Source organism: Stigmatopora argus, chromosome 9, assembly GCF_051989625.1.
Source record: "Stigmatopora argus isolate UIUO_Sarg chromosome 9, RoL_Sarg_1.0, whole genome shotgun sequence".
Lineage (NCBI taxonomy): Eukaryota > Metazoa > Chordata > Actinopteri > Syngnathiformes > Syngnathidae > Stigmatopora > Stigmatopora argus.
Window position 1 is genome coordinate 3,495,022 of NC_135395.1, and position 26,099 is coordinate 3,521,120.

At 39.9% G+C, this 26,099-nt stretch overlaps 1 protein-coding gene across 2 annotated transcripts in view; it reads left to right on the forward strand.

Annotated features, from left to right (window-relative positions):
• Positions 1-26,099, forward strand: part of LOC144082493 (glypican-3-like) — a 114,508-nt gene that overhangs the window by 49,067 nt on the left and 39,342 nt on the right. For both annotated transcript variants that reach the window (XM_077609706.1, XM_077609708.1), the window contains exons 3-5: positions 11,715-12,397; positions 20,510-20,652; positions 22,738-22,863. In XM_077609706.1, the coding sequence (XP_077465832.1) occupies positions 11,715-12,397; positions 20,510-20,652; positions 22,738-22,863 (952 nt within the window). The remainder of the gene's footprint in view (positions 1-11,714; positions 12,398-20,509; positions 20,653-22,737; positions 22,864-26,099) is intronic.

The following is a 26,099-nucleotide window of genomic DNA, read 5'->3' on the forward strand; positions in this document are numbered from 1 at the left end:
AATCAATTTTGATTTGAAGGGCTGAAAGCAATTGTTCTATCCAAAGCTATTAGGACATTGCAAAAAAAAAGAAGCAGAACATGGAAATGTGACAGCAAAAAAAGGTCAATTTGTCACATTGGATTATTGGATTTATTCATTCATTTTCTGCACTGCATATCATCACAAGGGTCGCAAGGGATGCTGGAGCCTATCCCAGCCAACTATGGCCACCAGGCGGGGGGGCCCTGAAGTAGTGGCCAAACAATCGCTGGGCAAAATAAGACGGACAACCATTCACGTACACACTCATACCTATGGGAAATTTTGAGTCTTCATTCAGCCTACCCTGCATGTTTTTGGGATGTTGGAGGAAACCAGAGTACCCGGAGAAAACCCACGGAGGCCCAGAAAGAACATGCAAACTCCTCACAGGACGATCAGAACCTTTGAGGCCGACCCTCGCTAACCAATGTGGTACCATTATTGGATGTATTTATACATAATTTGTTTGCAACCTGACTTGCAAAAAAAAAGCCACCCCAAAAAAGATTGTCCAGCACAGATGCTCCTTCTGCTCCTCTTGCAGTCTGTTTTGGCATCACGTGTCAGTCACAGACTAATATCCTCTAATGTTTGCAGCAGGTGCAGCTCGGCAATCTGCGTCTTATTACTCTGTGTCTGATGTACTTTCACGCTATTAGCGTGTTTAATGACAGGATCATGTCAGAGTTTAGCTTCTAATTGATTGTTACACAAGAGAGTTCTTATGAAGTAAGCTCTAAACATGCTTGTTGTCAAATACACTCAGTACTCACATTAGCTTTGATGCCTCTCCTGTTAGGTTGCACTCCAGAAATATAATACAATGCAACGGTGTCAAACTCATTCTTTTGTCGTGAGCCACATTTTGTTCATTTATAGACTTTAAAATTTTTCCAAAGTTTTGAGCCTCTGAGTAGCACACTTTTCTAAATTTTATAATTGAAAAAATATATAGTTTTGGATTTAAAAAAAGGTTAAAACCTTTTTAGAAATAACATGTTTATTTGAACTTTTTTTTCTTAGAAATTAAACATTAATTTTCATTTTTAATTGTTAAACATATTAAATATTTATCTTTTAATCCTTTGTTGTTCATTCAAAGAAAGACAGAAAATGTATTTTAAGAAATATTTTTAAAATTCTTTTATCTAAAAAAAATAGACAGGAAAATTGGATATATTCAGTTTTCTTTCTTTATTTTTTAGATTTTTAAAAAAAATTTTTTTAACCAAAAACAAACGATTTGCATCTTCTCTCTGGGCTTGTGTCGATTTTTCCGGGTACTCCAGTTTCCTCCCACATCCCAAAAACATTCAGGGTAGGCTAATTGAACACTCTAAATTGGCCCTAAGTGTGAGTGTGAGCATGAATGGTTGTCCTTTGTCTCCTTGTGCCTTGCGGTTGGCTAGCCACCAATTCAGGGTGTCCCCCGCCTGCTACCCATAGTTGGCTGGCATAGTCTCCAGCACCCCCCACAACCCTTGTGAGGATAAACAGTACAAAAAAATGAAAGAATGTATAAATTATTAAAGATCTGTCTCTCTGTGTACCCAAAGGCTGATTGGCGACCAGTCCAGGGTATAGTCTTCATTTCGCCTGAAGTCAGCTGGGGGTAGGCTCCCCCTAACCCTCACAAGGATGCGTGGCAAGGAAGATGAATGAATGAATGAATGAATGAATGAATCTTCTACAATTTGAATTTCAACATAAAATGCCGACACACGTGATGTACTTTAGGTGGCCAGTTTCAAACTTTCGCAGTACTTAAAGGGGAAATATTGATTTGGTGTGATTTGAGTAAGGCATTCTTTTTTCCCCTTCTTTAGTTCCAGGCACAATTTGTGCTCAACATGAAGAATTCTTTCAGTTCCAGTTCAGTGTGCCATCTTTTTTCTGAAGTGTTGCTCCCGAAGCCAACTGCTCGACTTCTTTCCGTTTCACATTCATTCTTATGTTACTTAGACAGCTGCCTTCTCTTCTTTTTCTATGAAGTAAAAGTACATCTGTGTTATATGATGTCACAGTCGCGCTTTTTAAAGGACGGATGCCCAAGATCATGGATTTCATCATGCTTCTCCCTTCACTGATAAATTAATTCGTTTTCGTGAACCCATGAGAACTCATTCGTTTCATGACATCATACATGAGCCTTTGGATTCAGACTAATGTGAGCGTCTACTAATGTAATCTGACTACATGCATTTGCAAGAAGTCCTCACGTGGCTGCTATTAATCAGCCATTAATAATTTAAACTTAGAGGAAGTGTAATAATCTTTGATCAAATTCGACTCAGCTATTAAAGAACCAAGTAAAACTTGCTCATGCCTTTTTTCTTATGCTTTTAACAATAAGACCAGACATGTAAAAAGCACAAGGAATTTTAGACTTGGAAAATAAGTGTACTAAAAACACTGCACAATTAATTAACAGCTCATTAGAGCAGGTAGTCGTTGATTTTGCAGCCAAATTCAGTTCCAATTAAAACAGATTGGCTTTAAGGAGCCATATTACGTCAGAATAGATATCGTCTCTCCTTTTGCATTCACATTTACACGGATAGAAAGAGGAAATTAAAGAGAGGGAGCTGCTAAACTCTGTGATTACTTAAAAGAATAATGATAAGGGAGAGTGTTTAAAGTCAACAAAATGTGTTGGGGGGTTTTATTCATTAGTGTGTGCCCCACGGCAGCAGTTTATGTGACAGTTTAATGACATAGGAAGGGAGTGATGAGAACATAACCTCCTTGGTGTATATAACAGAGGCGGCAGCTATCTGAGACGCTTCTATTTCTCTTCTCATCACGTTCACGTTCCTCTCACTCAGACTGTGGAACCCATCTGTTTGAAAAACTGAAAAAAAGCATGTCCCTGTAGCCCCTTTTCTCAACTTTGAGTGTTTCAGCTTTTTATTGTATTTCCTCCACACCACACTTGAAAAAAAAGATATAATCTTCAAACACTTTATGAAATGTCAAAGCACCCTCATGGTCTGAGAAATTAATTTCTTTGCAAATGTATTCTCGCGGATCATTCTTTTAATGCCACTGGACTGCCTCAGAGTGTCTCATTGGATGAAGAGAGCATGTCTACTTCATTTGGAGTGGAGCACTTGAGATAAGTTGTTCATTATGTTTGGTGTTAGAATGCTTCAATTGGAGTGGTTTAGGCAAGCCTTTTTAAATGCACCAACCCTGGAAAATCATCGTCTGCTGCGTTTGCGTGTAACAACAGTGAAACGTATGGTTTTGGATCATATCACAGTTCTGTGGTTGACACGGTTTTTCGGGGGGACTTTATCCACGGCAACACACTCGAACAAACAAATTTAAATGAACTTGGTTAAATATATACAGACACTCAACGTTTAATGTAACTTCACACAAAACTGAATTCTAATTTTGTTTTAATCTTTTTTCCCTTTGTGACGGGTTGACTCCACCCGCACGTTCAGCCGGAGTCTTCAAAACGAACGCATCAAGAGAGAGTTTGTTTTTGCCTCCCCTTCAAAATATTTCGAAAATTACGCGCACAAATGTCATCACAATACGATAACGCGCGACCACTTACCAGCTTGTCAGGGTGCCTCTTTTCTACAAAATCCGAAAACTCTTGCCACTTCGCGAGCATGTCTTTGATATCTTTTGTAGCCAGGCGCCCCGCCTCTTCCACCTCTTCCTCGCTACTGAGTTCCGGCAACAAATGTTCACTCTCATGGAGTTCAAATAAATCCTGTGTCATGAGTTCTTCGTGGTGCTCGGCGATTAGGTCATTCACATCTGCCTCGTTAACCTCCAGCCCCAAGGAATTTCCAAGCGACATGATATCATCCATTACAACGAGTTCATCATGTGCAGCCCAGTGCTCGTAGATATATTTTATACACGAAAGAGACGCAAAAAAGATGGCCATGGCCACCTGGCTTGGTCGCATCTCAAAATTTTGATCGTATCTAGGGCTAATTATTCGATCGAAAATTTTCATCGTATCTCGAGCATGTCGCCGAGGTACCACTGTATCTATAAATTTAAGGGGTAAACGTGAAAAGCCTTTGCAAAAATAGAAATTTAAAGCACTCAATTTACAAACACAATACTTTGTTACTTCACTTTGTAAATGATTATATCACCATGTTAATTCACCATCAATTTCAAAAGTGACAAAATTGCCTTGACTGAGTTTTCACACTGTTAGCATGGTTGAATTGAGCCAAGAGTTGCCTGCAGCTTCTTGTAGTTCTGGTACTCCTTTACTCTTGCTGCCTTTGAATACAGCTTGAAAGCCCTACTCAAGGTTTCTTCTTCCCACTGGCTCTTTGCTGTGTTGTTACGTCCTTGCGTTCTCTCTACCCACTGTGTCCTCTACACAGCAGTCGCCCATCCTCTGATGGAGCCTGCATGTCGGCCCTTTTGACCTAGGTGAGCACCGCAGGCCACCAGAGTCGATAGTGAAAGTGAGAAGGATTGGAAAAGAAGATGCAGCCCGGTCTATTTTGTATCAGGCAAAAAATAATAATGATCGGTTCCCGCAAACATGTCTACTATGAAAATTGCTGTAATAGTTGAGTCATGTAGGTTTGAACGTCTCACTGGACCTCATCACTTCAGTAAGACTATTTTTTGCTGTTTTTTTGGTTGTGTGTGGATGAGAAAACCAGTGAAGCCACTGGGTGGAAGTGAAACAGAGACCACTGAACAAGTGGAGCTCATTTTCTGACTGATTTTTTAGGTTCCAAATGATGTATAGTGATCTATTCATATATGTACAGAAACAGGAGTTCTTCCAAAGTAGACATCTGTTTGTCCTATATTTTCTTTCATTTTTTTTACCTTGATGTAGATGCTGTTTTTACATTTACAAAATTACACTAATACATTAATGTTTTACTTACTGAGATTGATGGCAAAGTCTTATACACACCCAATTGGGAATTAGCTAGCTAGATATACAAAAAGTAAAGCTTTATTGCCACATAGTTGTATAATAATTGTTGTTGATGAAGCAATGTTAGCCCAAGAATGTGCATTTGGCTCCCAAAAAAACACATTTAGTTTAAGGAAACAGTTTTTTCTCCCCCAAACGTGACAGTTAATAAACTTAGAGTATTTTCTATGAGGAAATTTAGGATTCTGAAGACTACAATTGGCGGTTTGAAGCTCCACTGCCAGTAATTTCATTTTGGAAAGGAGCAATTTCCAACTTTTTTTATGAAAGAAAAGGAGGAACTTCTTGTCTGTGACTGTCTCGCATGATTTTTCCACTTGCGTTACTACTAGCTTTCACACTACGGTGTGCCAAATGCACTTTCATGCCGTGGCCACCTGTCTACCGTTGCGCTTTTCGCGATAAGATGCGAATGTGTGTGCACACACGATGTTTACTGGCGAATGTTTACCTTGAAGGACAGATGGAGTAACATAATACAAATCTCATTTCCATCCTGCTGTCCTCACGCTTGACTTGTGATGCTATCTGGGCCTTCCCAGCATCCTACCAGCATGATTCCAGGAATCAGCCCACCCGATTCTGCTTTGGTTCCTCCCGTCTGACTACCATTCGGCACCATATAATGCCACGGGTGCCCGGACCCCGTCCCACGAGAACAGCTTGTCAAGCAATCAGCTCTCAGATTACCTGGAGCAGGTTGTTCTGGGGCAGCTGAGAAAAATATGACTAGATAAACTGCATATTGTTTACAGTCAATGAAGCACATCTGCTTCTGTGGCAGTCAGGCTCATAAAATTGCTTTGCAAATTCTGTCGGGAAGCGTGTGTGTGTGTTTCAGAATACTAATTTACACCACACACCACTTCATTGGTTGTCCACTTAGACTTCTGCACATATTCCAGAACCATATATTTTATACTGCTTTGTTAATTCATGTTAATATGACGATATTGCATTCACACTACGTAGTTTGGCCTAATGAGGACAAGCACTATTAAAATTGGATGGAAATCCTCCCATCAGTCTGCATATTTTTACTCGCACATTAAACTCATGAAATAAAGTTAGGTCGCTTCAAGTTTTAAAGACCTTTTCACAACTCAAGCACTTAATCCTGTGCAAAAACTGCTGTTGCATTATAGGCTATAAAATGCCAATGTCCCCTTTCGGAAATAACAAAAATTAAAAAGGTACTGAAACACAAAAACTTTGATCGTCACAACACAGGTCATCTATAACTAATGTTTTGGCATCCATAAGTCGTAAAAGTTAACTGCTGGAAACGGTAAAAACCATTACCCTTAACTTCAAAGCTGAGTTTCGGTCAAAAAGATTGCAGAGGCAGTGCCTGAAAGTCTCTTCACATATAGTGGTGCTCTATTTTTTTTAAGTGGTACAAATCCGCTTTGGTGTAAAATGTAGTGATTGGATTTTAATGCAAAACTTTCAAATTAACAGCGTGTCATCCCGGAAATTTACAAAAATCCGCTTCCGTTTCAACTTCTTTGGTTGTCGTCCTATTTGTCGTCATTTCTGTGGTGGTATTTGTCAACAGAACATCAACAACAACAAACGGGAAAAATCTCACAAAAGCAAGACACAGTTGTGCATTTTATACTTCCAAATTTCACTGGCAGTCCTTCTTGCGAAGCTTGCATATGTAGTCTTTTCTCACCGGGACCAGGTGGTTGCGGCTATTACATGGCTCTCTATGGCATCTAGAGGTGACACTCCATCAGCCAAATGGATTCGTCTCATTGTTGTGGTAATTTATTGATGTTTTTCTCACATGTGGATAATGGGAGAATGGCTCAAAGATGGATGAGGCATTTCAGAGCGTGTCTGCCATTGCAGACAACCACAGTCAGTGGTCAGCCAGTCATGTCTGCTTTCAGCCCCAAAGCTGATTTATTTGATTTGCACTCTGATGGCTTCATGGACATTGAACATATCCAATGACAGAGCATTCATAGATTAGATAAAAAGACTGTTGTATGTCAATTACACATTTATTAATGCCAACAAAGGCATGTCTTGGCATTAAATCATCTTAATGCGCAAAAGCTTGAAGGCAGACTTTGGGGAATGACATGGCAAGCTAGGAAAGAAGATCTGACTGGTGATATGCTAACCTAATTGAAATATAACCCTGGTAGTATTCTCTCTGAGAGTCAGTAACCTCTATAGGACTTTGAGGGACCTGATGTAATGCTCTGATCTTATTAAGTATGAAGTTGTTTTTAATAAGTGGGATCCGGTTGGTTCCTGTGGCGATGACAACACCTTAGGTTGAAATGGAAATATAAGTATTTGTCTCAGAATCATGTAATATATAGTATATTCTTTTAGGGAATTTGTTCACCAATCGTTTCACTCTCAATAGGCCACTATTTTTCTCTTTAATACTATGAAAAAAACAACTTAGTGTTATTGAAGGCAATAGAGCAGGGGTGTCAGACTCGGGTTATTTCGCGGACCGCTTTCGCGTTTTCAACTTGATTTCACGTGGGCCGGACCATTTTAGATATAATATTTATTATAATATACTTATTTTTTTATGAATAGATTAAAAGAACTGGATTAAAAGCCCTGAATATTCAGTTTTTTTATAGATCTAAAACAATGTTTATTTTAGCTTTTTTTATATATTTTTGTGGGATGTGGGAGGAAACCGGAGTACCCGGAAAAAACCCATGCAAACTCCACACAGGAAAGTTGGATTGAACTGTTGATCTCAGCACTGTGAGGCGGACATGCTAACCACTCATCTCACGTGCTTCCCTTGTGTTCATTTTAATTGTATTAATTTTGGTTTTGTTATTTTTTCAATTGTTTTCTTTATTAGAAAATATTAAATGTAATAGAAAAAAACCCAATAATTATTTTTAAATAAATAAGTAATAGGCAAGTTGAATAGTTACTTGCCCTATTAAAGGTTAAAACCCCTTTTTCTTTAGCCAAGACAGTGTAATAATTCCGTCTTCAAATAAACCTGGAGAGCCAGATTCTGGTTAATTATGGTATGAGCATGAATTATAACGCCTTAAAGCTGCATTCTGTCCAGCCTGTTTTTGTCCTTTCCTCCCCATGGCGCCGTCTATGCTCCAGTTACCTGTCCTCTCATAGTGCCCGGTCATGTCAACATTTGGCAGCAGTTCCAAAAATCTTCATCTTTGGTCAAATGGGACAGGCTGGCAGGAACGAGGCAAAGAGATTTCAATTTTGCTCCTCCTTTTGCGCGTCTGTGCAAAGACCCAATCTCAGCGGACAAATCGTCAGCCAGCTTGCCTCCTCCATCTGTGACACTGACAAAGTAAATGTTACTGAAAATACTAATTGTGTCCCCGTAGCTATCCATCTGTGGTGCTACTCGTCTGCTAATGTCTCTTCTCAACCCCCCCTACAGTCACATCCAGAATGTCACAGGTTTCTGACATACTGGCTCTCTCTCCATTAGAGGACACCTGATCTCACAAATCCTTTCACCGACAGTCGAGAAAACAGCAGCATGCGCAGGAAATGGGCTTGCGGTGCTTCTTACAATGACCCTGCCTACTTCCAGTCTTTGAATTGCATTTATCACAAGCCCTCTAGTCTTTCTCTTATGCATTATACAAAGTGGATGGGCTCTTTGTGGTGAAAGCGATATTAAAGGTAGCAGTTAAAGAAGAAAAACAACTAAATGTCACAAAAGATAGATGCTTTCTATTTACTTAAGTTGGATGCACATCTTGTTTTGACCTCACCCCTCCAGGGATCACAAGGAAAGTATTAGAACTGAGTCTAAAAATGAGAAACAACATTAACCGTGCTACTTATTACTCTTTAAACTACTTAATCAAACAGTTCTGCTGCACAGGGAGCGATAACAAAGTTTACGCCTTCCCCCTGAAGTAGGATGTTATCGCAATAACTACAGGATGAAAGCCTATTGAATTGCACCGTTAGCTAACATCTAATTGATCATTCAATCATCAATAGAAATCTGTTTAATAATCGTCTCACACCTTACTTACCTTGCAAAGCTTTTTTGAAGCGCAAACAGCATGCATAATCTCTTTGAGAGAAGTCGATGAAAGAGTGAGTTATTATTTATGGTGTGTACGTATAACATTACGGCAGTAAGACTAACAATGCGAAGCAGAACCACGCAAACGCAAATCAAAATCGTATTTGATCGTTAATTCATTTTCTCCAATGCATATCCTTTCCAGGGGTTGCATGCGAGCACTTTGTATTCACATCTTCAGATAATTTAGAATCAAAAGTTATATATTTTTTTTACTAATATTTGATGCCAGGCTCACCTTTTTAGTATTGTATTCCAACAAAGTAATATCACAATTTGAGCTATTCAACAGTAACTATCTAGTTATTTTCTTAGTTTACAAGCTCCGTCCGCATTACCATGGTAATGAAAGATGAAGATATGCATTGGCCCGTTAGTGAAAAGGCAATGTTTAAAATAGATGTGTCGTGTGTTATTACCAAAGACCGTCATCAGAGACCTTTAATTAAGACCATGCTCAATATCTTGCCTTTGAAATGTCAGCAGAATTATTCCTCGTGACCTATCGATTGAATAGTAATATAATAGGATGTCATAACTAGTGCACCAAAATTCAACCATTAATCACCAATCTGTGCACAAAATGGTGTCATAAAAACTACTCATTACAATTGTGTTGGAGATTTAAATTATTATTTTTTTAATTTAATTGATATATTTTGAAATACAAGCTATATATTGCTTTGGGGGTTGGGGAGTGTATAATCATAATTATGCTTATGGTTTAGTTTACAGGTTTCAAACTTGTGCTCCAAGCCACATTTTTTGGGCAGAAAATCCAAAAATATTTTCAAAAGATTAGAATACTTTCCACCTTTTTTCAAGATATAAAAATTATAAAGCTTTTTTAATTAAAATAATTAAAAGAATATTTGCCGTTTTTGGATTTTAAACCTTTAAATATTTACTTTTCTCTACTTGCTTTTAATATTTAATGTACTGCATATTACAAAAAGTAAACTCAATACATTTTAAAACATTTGTCAGATGACAATTCTAATTAAAAAAATAAAACAAACAAGAAAAAGCATGTAGTAGTTTACTGCCTTTGGGGGGAGGGATGTAGGTAACCAAAATAAATGAATAAGAGGTTATTTGCTTAAAATATGCTAGTGCAAAAAACAAGGATTTGAACCACCTTATAACTTATAATTTATAGACCAGTAAAATAGTTGTCAATAAAAACTCCAATGAAATCAGATATTTACAAACAGATGAAATGGCATTCTGTTCAAACCTTTTCCTACATGGGATGAAATTATTGTTCAAAATGGAGGTGCAGTGAACCGTGGGGTTTTAACATCAGCGCCACTTGCCTCTCTCCTAGGCAAAGCTTCATTACACTGACTTTCAGCTCAGAAGTTCAGCACTAGTACTCTAAATCCCTGCTGTTATTGTCCTTTCTTACTATGGCTTCTGGCTGCATTGACAGTAGTTCCCACCTCCTGTGCCACCTTGGAGATAAGACGTTGGACTCTTTGAGCTTCAGAATGCCACGGATTATTTTCCCTCCTTGGAACCCCGGCTACTGCATTCTTCATGGCTACCCGTCTGACGGTGTGCACACAAACGGTGATATTCAAGGCTATCTGTCACTGTGTGCAAAAGTAGTTCCCCCTAGACCGAATAATTGGTCGAGCTACCTATGGGTATTTCTTTTTTCTTTCTCCCATCTCACTTGAAGTACTGACTACCAGTAGTTCAAATTTGTCCTCTCTAGAGGACATTTGTAAACCTAAATATCTCCCACTCAGTGCACCCAATTGTATTAACTCATTTTGTGCTCGACAGAGGAGATTCAGAACTTTCCAATGATACCAAATTTCTTTTGCAGTATTCCAATTACTTCACATAGATTGTGGATTTCAAAATAAATGTGATTGGACAACATTTTTTTTCCTGGTAGTCAGGAGGATATTTTGGCAGAATTGTTCTGATACAGTCAGACTGCTGGGTTTATGAGCTTGAACGGCCTTTTGAAGCATAGTTTTCAAACAAGTTGTTCTTTTGAGTAGTCAAAGTGGAGATGCCACGGGAAGCCGGCAACTTCTAGGATGGTTTACTCATGTTTCTTCTTTTTTCCATTTGTGATAACATCTCACACAGTGGTCCTGAAGCCTTATTATTGTCTTTTTAACCCATCCAGACTGATAGTTTTCAATTCAAAGTGAATTTTTTCCATGATATTTTAGCTATTTTTACTAGAGCCGATATTTAAATAATTTCTGTGAAGTGGAGAAAGCGGACTTATTTTTTTCAGGAAGTTCATGTTAGCCACCAGGATTAATTCCAGATATTCCACATAAAATAGAACAATAATCATGTTAACCCCAACAGCAAGGAAATGGACACAACATATTATATCTTATAAGATAATATATCTAATATATTTTAAAGATATTTAAAATGAAAAGTTCCTCAGCAATAGTTCAGTATCCTATGCGCATTGTTATTCTTGTGTCAGGACCAGAGAAAGTCAAGTTACCTCATTTAAATTATATAATTCTTGAATGTATTTGTGGAAAAACGTTATTTCTGAATAATGCTCTGTCACAATGAAATTTCCCGAATACGGGATGAATAAAGTTATCCAATCCAATCCAATGCGTGTCACCATCACATGTTTTGAAAAGCTCACTGTTTACATTGAATATTTGTTTTCTTTCTATCTTGCAGAGGCTTTCGACCTGGTGCTTCGTCACGGCCGTAACGCCACGCTGGCCATGCTCAAATCAGAGTTCCCCGCACTTGGTGGCTCTGCCCAAAGTTCTGTCGGTCAGCTGTTTCTGGACATGTCGCTTTACATCCTGGGCTCGGACACCACAGTGGACAACATGGTGACGCTGGTCAACGGTCGCCTCTTTCACACCACATATCGCCGTCTGCTCGGGGGTAGCGGGTCAATGTCTGAGGAGTGTGTTCGAGAAGCCTGGAAGGACTCCGGCGCATTCGGCCCCTATTCGAAATTGATGACCACTCGTCTTTCCCGCTCTCTCCTGGCAACCCGAGTCTTTCTCCAGGCGTTGAATCTGGGCATCGAGGTGGTGAATACCACCGACCACCTGCGACCCAGTCGGGACTGCGGCCGAGCCTTGATGAAACTCTGGTACTGTCCGCACTGCCAGGGCTTGCTCAGGCCGCCGGTGTGCCGAGGTTTTTGCCAAGCCGTCATGCACAGCTGCCTGGGAGGAGCGGCCGAAGTTCAGCCTCATTGGAAGACCTACGTGGACGGCTTGGGGAAGTTGGCGGCGGCCATGAGCGGCGAGCAGGACATGGAGGCTGTTGTCCTCAGGCTGCCGACTATGATCAAACTGGCCATCAAACACGCAGTAAATGCTCGCAGTCGTCTCAATACTGTGGTGAGTCGCACACACTCTGTCCAGAAACCGCACAATACAATTAAGTTGGAATTAACGGCGCTGAATTTTATAAGGGAAACAATCATTTTTACTGTCACTTTCGATGACTGTGAGGTAGATAGACCCTTTTATTGGAGTACAAAAAAGAGCTCACCTTTCTCTTTATTTTAATTGTTACCCATGCCAAGTCTCCTTAGAAATTGCACATTTTCTCCCAAGGTGAAAATGTTATGCACACAAATTTACAGGACAGCGTAGGTCCTGGAATTGAATCTTGAGTTGAACCCTCCTGTGTTTGCAATCTTCTTCCTTTGATTGCATGATGTTAGTTCATCAATAATGGAAGACACTATAAGACGTAATGAATACTTAATATATACGTATTTCCCAGTGCAAAAATAACTATCCGTCACGATATGCATACATTTAGGCTTTCATGTATTCATTCATCAGAGAAAGAATCGTATCTGTCTTTAAAATATTTTAGTCTTCCAAAATAATTTAAAGTGTAATACTGTAGGGATATCAAAAATTGATGCAAAATGTTGGATCTCTCAATAATTTTGATTAAATGAGACGAAAATGATCAAAATGTAGTGTTTCAGTGTGAGTTCAGCATTTTGCATTAATAAAAATAGTAGCTAAGTAATACATCTTTTAAAGCAGTTGAATTATGTCCACAAATTTATATTAGGTCACGCAGAATAATAAAAAAAATGCAAATATTTCTGTCAATTCATGTATATATATTATTTTTAATTTTGTAATTGAGAGACTTTAAAAAAAACTGCAGCTAAAAACTCCAGGTGAACCTTGTATTTTTGCGAATATATTAACGGCTTTAAAAACATCTCCCGAGTCATAAAGCGAACGTAAAACAGAAGAGTCAGTGAACATTATTTTAGCATGCGTTTCTTTTATTCCGGCAGTAAAAGTCCTCCCAATTGCCATGACCCATTATGTGTGGTTCCTACTGCAATAAAAGCGTCAGTTCAGTTCGAGACGCACAAGTGAAGTCAGGGAGAAGAGCTCATTAAATATGAAAGCACTTTTGTTTTTTGTTGCCACAGTTACAGAACCGGATGTGTGTTTGGTCTTGTATATCTGGTGAACTTTTCACTCTCACACCCAGAATCCCCACAGTGACTGGGTTTCCACTCACAAGCTATCATTTATTAATTCACAGGTTGACCTCACTTACTTGGAATCCACAAATCGCTGATGCTCTTTGCCACTCTGTGTGCAGGATTGCTGTTTAAAATTAAATAGCATTGCTGTTCCAGTCACCACGGATGACTTTAAAATGTGTTCACGGCTCAGACTAGTTTCACTTTATAGGATTATAGCTCCGAAGTCAGTGTGTTGCTCTGCTTTGTGACAAGGTCGTGTTTGTGTGTCTGGGTGGGTTTGTGTTCCAATGTAATCTTGCTCAGACACCCCTAGCTCAGGGGTGTCATTGAAGGACAGCGGCATTGTTTATTTAATGATAAAATGTCACTGGAGAATAAAATACTTAATAACTTCGACTATGTGCCACCTGATGGTGTAGTGGTTCACTCGCCTGACTTCAGGACAGCCAGGTGCGGGCTCGATTCCCGCTGGCGGTATGATTGTGAGAGCGAATGGTCATCTGTCGCTCTGTGTGCCCTACGGCTGACCAGTCTCATGTGTAGTCTGCCTTTTACATGTTTTCCCCAGGCTTGTGTGGATTTTCTCCGGGTACTAAATTGCCCCTTGGTATGAATGTGAGCATAAGCATGAATGGTTGTCTGTCTCCTTGTGCCCTGTGATTGATTGGCCACAAATTTGGGGTGTCCCTCGCCTGGTGTCCTTAGTTGGCCAGCTCCTGCACCCCCAGCAACCCTTGTAAGGAGATGCAATGTGGACTATAAATGAAGGAATATGCTGGAACTAGTTTTTTTACATTACAGTATCAGGATCAAATTTGATAATAGTCTACGTCAGGGGTGTCAGACTCGGGTTGGTTCACAGGCCGCGTTAACGTCAACTAGATTTCATGTGGGCCGGACCATTTTAGATTTTTTTAAATAAATGGATTAAAAGAACTGGATTAAAAGACCTGAATATTCAGTTTTTATAGATCTAAAACAATGTTTATTTTAGCTTTTTTATATTTTTTTAGATTTTACAAAATGATTTTTGAACTAAAAAGACAGAAAAAAATTATTAAAAAATTACAATTATTGATTTAAAAGGAGGAAAATCAGGAAATGTAATATACATCTATACTCTTCATTTTAATTTGATCCTAAAACAGAAAGTCGGCACTCATGATTTACTTTCCCGGGCCACACAAAATGATGCGGCGGGCCAGATTTGGCCCCCGGGCCGCCACTTTGACACCAGAGCTCGTAATCGTTTTCTCTGCCATAATGTCACTTTGGAGCAACTACTATTGGTATTCCATGTTTTCCCCGTGCTTGTGTGGGTTTTCTGTGGGTACTAAATTGCCCTTTGGTATGAATATGAGCGTAAGCATGTATAGTTGTCCGTCTCCTTTGGGGTGTCCCTCGCCTGTTGTCCTTAGTTGGCCAGATCCTGCACCCCCAGCGACCCTTGTGAGGAGAGACAATGTGGAAAATAAATGAATGAATATGCTGGAAGTAGTTTTTTTTACATTACAGTATCAGGATCAAATTTGATAATACGCTACGGAATCATTTTTTTCTGCCATAATGTGACTTTGGAACAACTACTTAAGCACAGTATTACTTTGGTTGCCTGGGTAAATATTGTTTTAATGTTGTCTGAGGGATGCAGGGTGTCATGGACACTAAAATATGGGCCCTTATACAGAAACCAGACGCCTTTCGATAATATGTTCACTAGATGTAATGTGTTTATTTACCATTATTATTTTTATTCTTAATCGCCATCAAAGGCAGCTTTTTAAGTGAATTTATAAATTAACTTAGAAGCTGCTGAGATGGACGTCCGATCCATGTTGAGTGGAAAAGGCTGGTCGTGGGTAATTTTTACTCCATGATCGGAGAGCGTTAAGTAACATTTCAAATGATGTTAAATTAATTCAAGAAGTCACAGGGATAATCAAACTATGAACAAAAAATGCAAGTGATCATCTGTATCATCCATTATTTCCCTAATATACAGTATTTTTGAATAAGCACTTAATACGCCCAACTTTGACAAGCAGACTTGGTTGTCTCAAAGAAATAACGACCTCTCTTGTATCCTTGAAAACATTCAGAGAAGAGAAGATCCTCTCACAGCAGCTTGTTTGCTCGTTTCTTGTTATTTAAAGTCTCTCACTTGACCTGCCCTTAAGGGAACTGTCGTTACTTCAAGCGATAGACGGATTGACTGCACCGAAGTGAGAGTTGTGGCTCATCTGTGAACACTTTAAAACGTGAACTCCGCTAGCTCGGTGGCAATCATAAGTCTGACGGTCCTCTCCCCCAGCATGTTAATGCTCATTTCTACCTCTTGGCATAACACCACCATGAATCAACCTATGTTCAGAGAGAAGAGAGAGGGCAGCCAAGAGCCCCGCAGCTCTGATCTATCCCCCTGTCAACTTTCCAGCCTTCTCTCCGAGTTTGATGTCATCCACCTCACTCTGTATATCTCACTCTGAACATTACACAGTCGTTTCCATTCCCTCTCTTTCTGCCGCTCATTCGCTGGGCTGTGAGAGAAGATGCATGATTTATGAAGCTCTATTTTTACCGGTTACTCGGGAGGAAGAGGAACGAAGGCACGACAAAGACGGGGACAGAATAGAAGTTCGGGGAGGGGTGGCGGGGTGAGCCCAAGAGGACGAAGAACAGACGAGCGCACAGGAGACATTCATCACCCGGCCGCCCGGGTCCGGGCTCACATGAAGATGTGACACGAAGATGATGGATCTGGCCGGCGTTGTTGGAAATTGTTGAGTGTTGTTTCACGCTGGACGCAGCAGCAAGCATGCGATAATGCCACCGTGTCTTGTCACCGTCTCGGTCACATTCTTTGTGAAGAATTTCCCTTATTTCTTTTCTTCTCATGCGCGTGCAGAGCCAGTCAAGTCTGAACAGATATTTCACTGAGGGATTAAATGCAAATCGTTAGTCTGGAAGGAGAAAACAAACATCATAAAAGCTCACAAGACAATTCTAAGAAGAGAAGACAACCTGCAGCCATCTTTGCCACAGACATGCGTATGATTTTGGTCATCAAGTCACTGATTCTTGCTCTCTTGGTGTTTGCCAGTGTACTCAAATTTGCCCTATTTGTCCTATATTTATGCGACTCGGAATTAGGTAACCTCAATTACACACCATTCCCATTAAAAGGCACATTTGTTCACTTATTAGCTGCCATTGACAGGGCTAGACATCCAATCTATTTGAAATGGGAGGCCGCTTTAGGTGCCTACTAGTGATCTACTTAATGAAATTCACAGCAGAAGGATGAAAAGAGCCACATTGTTGTCAGCGGTATGGAAATAGTTAATAGTCAATTAACATGGTAACAGGTTCCAATCTATTGTGAAATAATGGGTCTTTGTGTTAAACATTTTCATTTTCTGCACTTGACTACCAATTTCGTCATACGTAGCTGGGTATGATGATAATTAGGCCTTTGTCAAGTCGATGATGATGATGATGACAAAGCCTATGTCCGATTATTGAAGCAGTCGCTATGAAGTGAAAGTCATGCTTTTAAAGGCTATGAACAATCCAGAAATAACAAATATGTGAGTGAAAACTGTGAAATCAATTTTTCTTTCTCACAAACTTGCTAAATAGCAGAGGTCTAGTTTTAAATTGCATCATTGACTATTTTAGTTTTCGGTCCTATTAAATTACTTTAGAACTTTTCCCCTTCACTTCTAAGTAAAACTGAATTTAAGAAGCAAGTTTTTTTTAAGATCGTTGTTTTCATTTAGTTTTCAATTCGAAAAAAATAAAAAATAAATATTATGCAAGTATGTTGTTCAAACATAAAACAAAAACATGTTTACTTTACTACTAAATGAAGTTTGAGAAATAAAATGAAACGTGTACTTTCATGTGCATTTAGATTTAAAAAAAAAAAAAATTAAAAAATCGCATTAATCAACTGCAGTATCGGGATTAATCGTGACTTTTGAATTCTGATACGAATCGTATCGCCACACATGAGGCAATACATACCCCTAATAATAATAATAGTGTATATTAGGACCAGTAGTGGAATTTTGATTAAAAGGCGATATTCATTCATTTGCATTTTTTAGTTTTAGATAAAGTTGACACCAAATGAATATGGCCCAATTTTTCACAATCGATCACGACGCGTGATTGTGTGTTCTTTGACTTGTGGAAAAAGCGTGTCCCCTCTGTCAGTGCAGCACGCTACTGAGTGATGATAAATTTCTGCCGCTATTTTCAAGCACTCCCACTGGGGCCGGCCTTATCAGTGGTTCCTTACCCTGTAGCTTATGTTAGTCCATCCCTACGTGCCATTAATACCTTGCTAATGTGCCCCCCGCCTTGAAAATTCTCGGAATAATCGACACGGGTGCAGAAGTGAGCGTCTGTACTGAATCAGTTCCTCCCTGAGTCCCCTGTGGTTTCTGAAGGAAGGCGCCAACAATAAGAGGAATATGGTTCCAATCACATTAATCACGGCCTTCAAGAGGACCAGGACTCGCTGCAGGCGCAGCACAGCACGGGCAATTACTAGAGAGGAAGATTTAGGAGAATACACTGACGGAGAGAATGAGTGTTTGTTTTATTTATATTCATGTAACTATACCGATATGTTTTGAGTGCCTTCCTGAACACAAAGAACTCATTGGCTGCCATTGGTGCGTTTCAGGACCATAGACAGTGAAAGCCAATTCCAAAATGTTACACTAAAACTAATGAAGCTAGGCTTCCGTATGTCCAAATTATTACTTTTAACCTAAATTAAATTATGACTTCTCACCGTCAGACAGTAGCTGCGTTTCTGTTAAAGTTTTTTTTGAAAAATATGAGCGTTATTTATAATAAAAATGTGACTGAAACGTGTTTCCATTGAAGGCTGTTTTTAAAAAAATTCTCATCCTTGAATGCCCAAAACCTGTGTGGAGGAAAAATAATCATGTACCTTGGTACATCTTGACCTGTGGCTTATAAATTGGAAAAGTATTTCTGTTGCGCTCTTGCAATGTATGTCAATTTGAAATGTCTGATATACCTCTTTACAAAAGTGTGAAAAAAATCACTCGTTTCCAATATATACATTATTCATTTTGGCGAATTTTCTGGGGTAATGGAAAAAAGTTAGTGCGCCTTTAAAAAAACTGAATTTAGTGTCCATGTTTAACAATTCATTGATCTCGATCAATGCTGATTGGTTAAACGATAAACCAACATAGATGAAAACACAAAAAATTGGGCATCATCCTCTTTTAGATATGTCTGATGTGTTTTGTAGTAGATGGTTTTCATTGAGATGCACGGTGTAGGAGTGTTTAGCACATCTGCCTCACAGTTCTGAGATTGAGGGTTTCAATTCCCAAAAACATGCACGGTAGGCGGGTTGAACAGTCTGAATTGACCCTAGGTATGAATGTGAGGGTGAATGGTCTTTTGTTTCTTTGTGACCTGCCCTGCCAGGGTTTCCCATGCTTACTGCCCATAGTTGGCTGGGATAGGCTCCAACACGCCCATGATCAGTGTTCCCTCTAAGCTGCGCGCGTGCGCAATTGCGCACTACTCTCGTCTTCTCTGCGCAGCAGCAATCATATGGCGCGCAGTAAAAAAAAAAAAATCGGATTTTTTTTTTTTTTTTTTTTTTTTTTTTTTTTTTTTTTTTTTTTTTTTTTTTTTTTTTTTTTTTTTTTTTTTTTTTTTTTTTTTTTTTTTTTTTTTACCCCTTTCCCCATGATGGCGCCGTTCAAGCGGCAGCCAGTGGCAGTAGCTCTCTCCACTTATGTTTTTCGTGTTTTACAGCATGTTTTACATGAAAAATTAGAGGGAACATTGACATGCACCTGCTTGTGGCAGGTGTGATACTGGTGTGCCCATAGCGAGCAATGATGATGTCGTGACCGGATGATTCGCCTAAAGACGTTTCGCCGACGGACGTTTGACAGACGGACAGGTCGCCGAATGGACGTTCCGCCGAACGTTCATTCGGCGACCTGCCCGTCTGTCAAACGTCCGTCGGCGAAACGTCTTTAGGCGAATCATCCGAGTACCGATGATGTCGCTCACACTGGTACTCGGTGCGCTCAGGGAGGTTGACTTTCTGCTCAGACCAACGAAAAATTAGAGGGAACATTGCCCATGATCCTTGTGAGGATAAGCGGTATACAAGATCAAGGTATGAAAGGTGTTTAAGATGATGCGAACCGTGAATAAATGTGTGTTCTTATTGTCATGGCTTTTTAAAATTCAAATTAAGACTACTCATTTGCATGCGCGTTTGCATTTTTATCCACCAAGGCATATTTGAGCGCGACCGTATGACTTTGCTGCCACGATATTCACAATATAGATGTTGACGTATCAGTCTCCATCAGTCGAGTGATGCGCAATGCCAGCCTCTTCAGTTTAAGGGAAATGAGACAATTAGCTGTTAGCGCTTGATGGCAAAATTAAGTCCGGGCTGGTATCCTCAGGGGAAATTAACCCACCGGCAAATCTTTAAACCAGCAGCTAAACATGAACAACAATTTGCATTTTTATAGCACCTGCAAAGTGTGCGCCAAGTCCATTATCTTTAGGAGGCAGAGAAGAACTCCTTATTTATTATTGTTGCGTATGTCCCATGTGGAAACACAATGGCATTTATTTAGGGAGCATAGTGAACCAGAGGCCTCATTTTATTGCCTCGCATTTCGAGTGCCGGAATGACAAAGTGGGATGTAGCATGAACGGCTGGCGGATGATACAATGATGTGTTTGTTATGCAAATCCCTACTTTCTTCCATTCTCAAAATAAACACACCTAAACAGATGACAATTTGCAGAGGAGCTCAGCAAGATAGAGTGCTGACAGCCCCTGCTGTGGCGTTGCTGCTAATAATGACAATAAACACGCTATTGTGTGAGAACTGCGATTAGGAGGGGAAAAAATGCACACTCACCAGGTCGCATCGTCCCCTCTCTCCTGCAGGTGAATGGAATGTGTGGACAATCCCCGAAGCGGTCCAGCCGCGCTGCGGCATCCCCCCCTCTCCAGCAACTTGCTGCCTCTTTGACCCGCAACAGTCAGACATCACACTCAGATCTTGATGAGACCTTAGGGGGGCTCCGCAGGTGACTATGCTTCCATTTTGTGTCATTTCAGAGCGGTTTGTTTGTCTGTCAAAATGATCCTGTCCTGGTTTCATTCAGTTCAGGGGAGAAGAGGGTTGTTTGTCACGTTAATATTGAAATGATTAGAATTTTGCCAATTAAAAAAGAAAGAAAATATCAGTTGCGACTTTCAATCATATTGTTTTTACTAGATAGCAAACTCTTCCACAGAAGGCATTCCCAACAAATGATCTGATCTTTTGCAAGTTTAATCAGTTAATTGCAGTCTGGTGCTGCTTGTTTTAGCAGATGCCTCATTGGTTAAACCAAGGGTGTCAGACTCGGGTTGGTTCACGGGCCGCGTTAACGTCAACTCGATTTCATGTGGGCCGGACCATTTTAGATATAATATTTAGATATTTTTTAATAAATGGATTAAAAGAACTGGATTAAAAGCCCTGAATATTCAGTTTTTTTATAGATCGAAAACAACGTTTATTTTAGCTTTTTTTATATATATTTTTAGATCTTACAAAATGATTTTTGAACTAAAAACACAGAAAAAAATGATTACAAAATTACAATTATTGATTTAAAAGGGGGAAAATCAGGAAATTTAATATACATCTATACTCTTCATTTTAATTTGATCCAAAAACAGAAAGGCGACACTCATGATTTACTTTCCCGGGCCACACAAAATGATGCGGTGGGCCAGATTTGGCCCCCGGGCCGCCACTTTGACACATGTGGGTTAAACTATCTGTGGTGGATCGTTTGGAACAAAAACCATGACCCACAGCGACACTTAAGGACTGGTGTTCTGCCAAATTGCCCTATTCTTGTAATGGGTCCTAATGGACGTGCTAAAAAATGCTTCAGAAAATATAAGTAGTAATATCAAACGATTATGGTATAAATACATCGCTTATGTGACTCGTGGTCAACAGATCAAGACTCTACTTTAAAGTTACTGCAAGAAAGTGTACAATTTTCATGATGGGAAAACAAATGGCTAAAATTTTGAAAAGGCAAAATAAGACTTAATAAAAAAAATAGTACTTTATAGTACTTAGTCACTTTTTTACCGATGTGCGCATGCTTTGCACAAACACGCTGGGCGTTGATAGCACAAAAAAGCTACAGTTTTGATTTATATTCTCAAGTTGCCCAATTGCTTGCTAGCTGTTAGTTTCGCCTTTAGCCAAAATCACGAGGGAGGTCACAGATTGGATGGGGATTGGTGTCACCCCATCAACAGTTCAAAGGAATCGTATTGTCACCCTGTGTGACACCGTGAAATTGTGTTCCAACAGCTCTCGGTTGTGTATGTTGTAGAATAGAAAAAAACCTCTAGAAATTCCAACTTATTTAAAGCAGTAAAACACAGCACAGCCACTCTACATGAAGATCCCAGATTCTGTCTGTCATTCAGACTCAATCGCTATCGAACAAGATGTTGACGTTCAATTTAATTTTGTGTTCTTGAGTGCAATCAGTTCTTGTTTTTCCACAAAAATGTTTCGGTCCACTGGGCGTTTTCAATATCACTCCTTTTAATAACTACCGCAACACATACTTTTAATGTATTCTTATTCATTTTCCGCATTTATCAAGATCATTTTAAAAAGGTGTATAACTTGTTTTAAGAAGATTCTCAGCAATTTTAATAGAAAAGCCTTTTTAATAAGCCACCAATGACCCAGCGGGGGGATCGTTATCACAAAGCGTCGGGATTGCATGCATTTAATATACATTCCCGTGAAAGAAGAGTTCAAAAGTGAAGGGATGTCAAATTGAACCCTTGATATTAAGTTTCCTGTATTAAACAAATGACTTTTCAAAGTCGTGTTGATGAGAAGATATCCCTGAAACAGTACAACATTACAACAACCAACTCCGTTCTCCCCAAAGTATTGCAATAACAGTCCTGTGTGCTTTTTGTAACAATGCCCTCTGGGCCCACTGGCCTTTGCAACATGGTACCTAAATTAATGTCAATTAGGAGAAGAGACATGCTTCTCTCTCTCCCGCGAGACTTATCTCACCGGCTAGCTTCCTGTTTCGGGCACGTGATGGACATTTTTCTTGCTTCTCCTTCTCCAGGGAGTTCATATCCAATCTGAGGGAATTCAGCTCGTTCTACGGCGGTCTCGGAGAGTCTCTGTGCAACCGAGAGCCTGCTCCAGCGAACCACTCTCTCTGCTGGAATGGGCAAGAAATGACAGACAGGTAACTCGGCAACGTATCATCTTGAATTGAAATGCTCAAGAACAAAAAGGGTCATTGGAACCACGGTGAAAAGATTTTATACATTTCTTCGTCATTAGAATTGCGGGTATCGCGGCTTACTTTGGGTGGGAGATATGGTACACTCACCATGAGGGCAAAAAATTACTACTCTTGTAAAAAAAAAAAGGGTCTATCACTTCTCTGTGTTACAATCTTGAAAAGTGGATCTAAGGTTGAACCTCAAAGCAGACAACTCAAGCCAAGGAGGACTGTTACAATAGTAATGAACCCAAAAAAACACACGCAAACACGAAAAGGAAGTAACAAAAAGATCTAAAATAAACCCCCAAGTGCAACCAAGGCTATGGACAGATTGCCACAAGATTAAAAACAAAGCAAGCCACTTCATACCTCCACAAAGCAGAGGATCAAAACTGAGACAGCAACAAGCAAAAAAAAAGGACGCTCACCCGCGTCTAAATTTACCCGCAGGCGACTCTGTCCACCGCCATCCCAACCTGGGCTCTGCAATACAGTAAAAACAAACCAGTTAGGACATGACATCTAGATCTTCTGACATAAAAAATATATATATATATATATATATATATATATATATATATATATATATATATATATATATATATATATATATATATATATATATATATATTGGTATATAAGTCGCACCTGAATATAGGTCACAGCGCCAAGAAAACCATGAAACAGTGTGCGATTTATAGTCCAAAATGGCCAAAATAAATGTGTTCTTGTATTTAAATAGATTAAAAGCATAGCACCCATTTCATGTACATGACCAAAATCTCTGCACAGCACCTAACAAATGGGTACACGGTCGATTGGTTGCCGGTCTTTTGGTCGCCGGTCTTTTGGTCGCCCGGAAGGTAAGTGATAATTACCATTTAAATCGTAAACTCAAATGCCCTAAATACAAACTGTGAATTACTACTTAGTCATACTTAATGCCCTAGTAATTATTAGGCTAAAGAAAAGCTCCACATTTCCCTGACTTTGATTGTTTTTTGTTGGAGAACTTGTTTAGACCCTGACTGACGTAGCTTCTTAAAGCTTTCGTTACATGGCCCTTAGCCTTGTGCTTTCTCTTGCCAATAAATTGAATTGAATTGAATTGAATTGAATTGAAGGGACCACGCATGTACATACAAACTCGTATACACTCACACGTCGGCTCAGTGAAACTGCTCATGGCCATTGTTAGCTTTTATTAATGCGTAGACCGTGTTGTTTTACCTTGTTTGGTCGCCGGTCTTTTGGTCGTCGGTCTTTTGGTCGCCCGTTGTCGCGGTCGGGGCGACCAAAAGACCGCACACGAACAAATGTATTGATAAAGATGTTTCCACGATGTAGTTTTCTTCAAAGTTATCCTTCATTTCAGGCCCGCAATGTATGATCTCAATAACCATACGTCAAATTGATCAAAGAATATAAATGATTAGAAATGCAGACAGACATCCATGATATTTTTTAATTTGTGCCACTCGCCCACTCTGTGCTTCATTGAGGTTATCTCAAGGTTATGTTTGCTCTGAAAGGATGTTCGCCACATGAACCCAAAACCTTTCTCTCACTGAGAGTAAATTTTCATTTTGGCTCAACAGGCATCCTTTCACCTTGTTGTCGGTCACTTAATTAACATTTCCATCATCCTAATTTGGTCTCCACAATATTCAACTTCATTTAATACTTCCTGCTGTCTACCCATCTTTTGATATCATTCTTGTCAATGTAGCTGTGATTCTTATATAAACACACCTTCCCTTCTCTTATTAGTGGAATTTAATCTTTGCGCTGGCACATTTTTCGAGGAAATATGCTCTAGGTGGCTGTTTGACCTCTTGATCACGAGGGCAGCTCCTGTGAGAACCTCTGCTGCAAAGATAGAGAATTTGAGGAGAAGACACTGCTGGTGAGGGGCGCGGTTATCCCGAGGGGACGATTACAAGCCGGACCAAACGATAGCAACGTGTATGGAGGCAGCAGAATGATGGAGTGATTACAATACCTTCCGGCCGGCAATTCTCAGTGTCACCTCGAAAGGCATGTGTCTGCAAAAACAGAAAACTACCTTTTCACCCCATGAGCTAATACCGATCCAGATATCATCTTATTCTGTAAATTGTCTCGCATTGTTCATTAGGAAGAAAAAAAACAAAACAAGTATCGCGCCGTGGGAGGATAAACTGCACAAAGTGTGCAATACTTGAGTGATCTTAAAGCTAAATATAGTAGTTTTTCCGTCAACCGTGTTTACCTTACCTCCTGGGCTGAGATCACAGGAGCTGCTTTTTTCAGCACATCAAACAGCGTCATGCTGATAACTGATAGTTATGGCGATGTCTGATCTACACTACATATTCGCCTCTGCATACTGGTGAAGGGGTAAATGATGAAAGACAAAATGCTTCGTCGACTCGAAACATTCAATACCTGTAGTGAGGTACAAGTTGGCCTGAGAGAGCTAAATATGACAAAAATCACACTTTTGAATTAGGACAGCATTTAATAATGCAGGGCAACCTAATAATTTGGTTCCTGAGTGTGTATCTAGATGGACATTAATTCAGTACCTGTCTTCCTCATCTGGATAAATGGAAAAATTCGTCCTGCAACAGGAGTTGACTTTCATTATTTGGTATGTGAGCTCCCTCTGGTGATTGGTGAAAGAATGACTCCTTCTTGAGCCCAAGTCAGTTGTTTTTAACTTTTCAGTTTAGTACATTAGTCATTCATTCATTCATTCAATTTCTGAACCGCTGGAGCCTATCACAGCTGACTTCGGGTCAGAGGCGGGGCACACCCTGTATCGGTGGCCAGCCAATCGCAGGGCACAAGGAGACGGACAGCCATTCACATTCACACTCATACCTCGGAGCAATTTAGAGTGTAGCTGACCATGCATGTTTTTTGAACGTGGAAGGAAACCAGCGGAGTAATATATTCATTCATTCATCTTCCATACTGGGCATCCTCAAAAGGGTTGCGGGGGTTGCTGGAGCCTAACCCAGCTGACTTTGGGCGAAAGGCAGACTGCACCCTAGACTGGTCGCCAGTCCTCCGTAGGGCGAACAGAGAGACAAACAACCATTCGCACTCAGTCATACTGCCACCAGTGGGAATGAGCCCACACCTGCCCGCACCGACGTCAGGCGAGTGAACCTCTACACCGCTATGCGGCTCATAATCAATACATAATA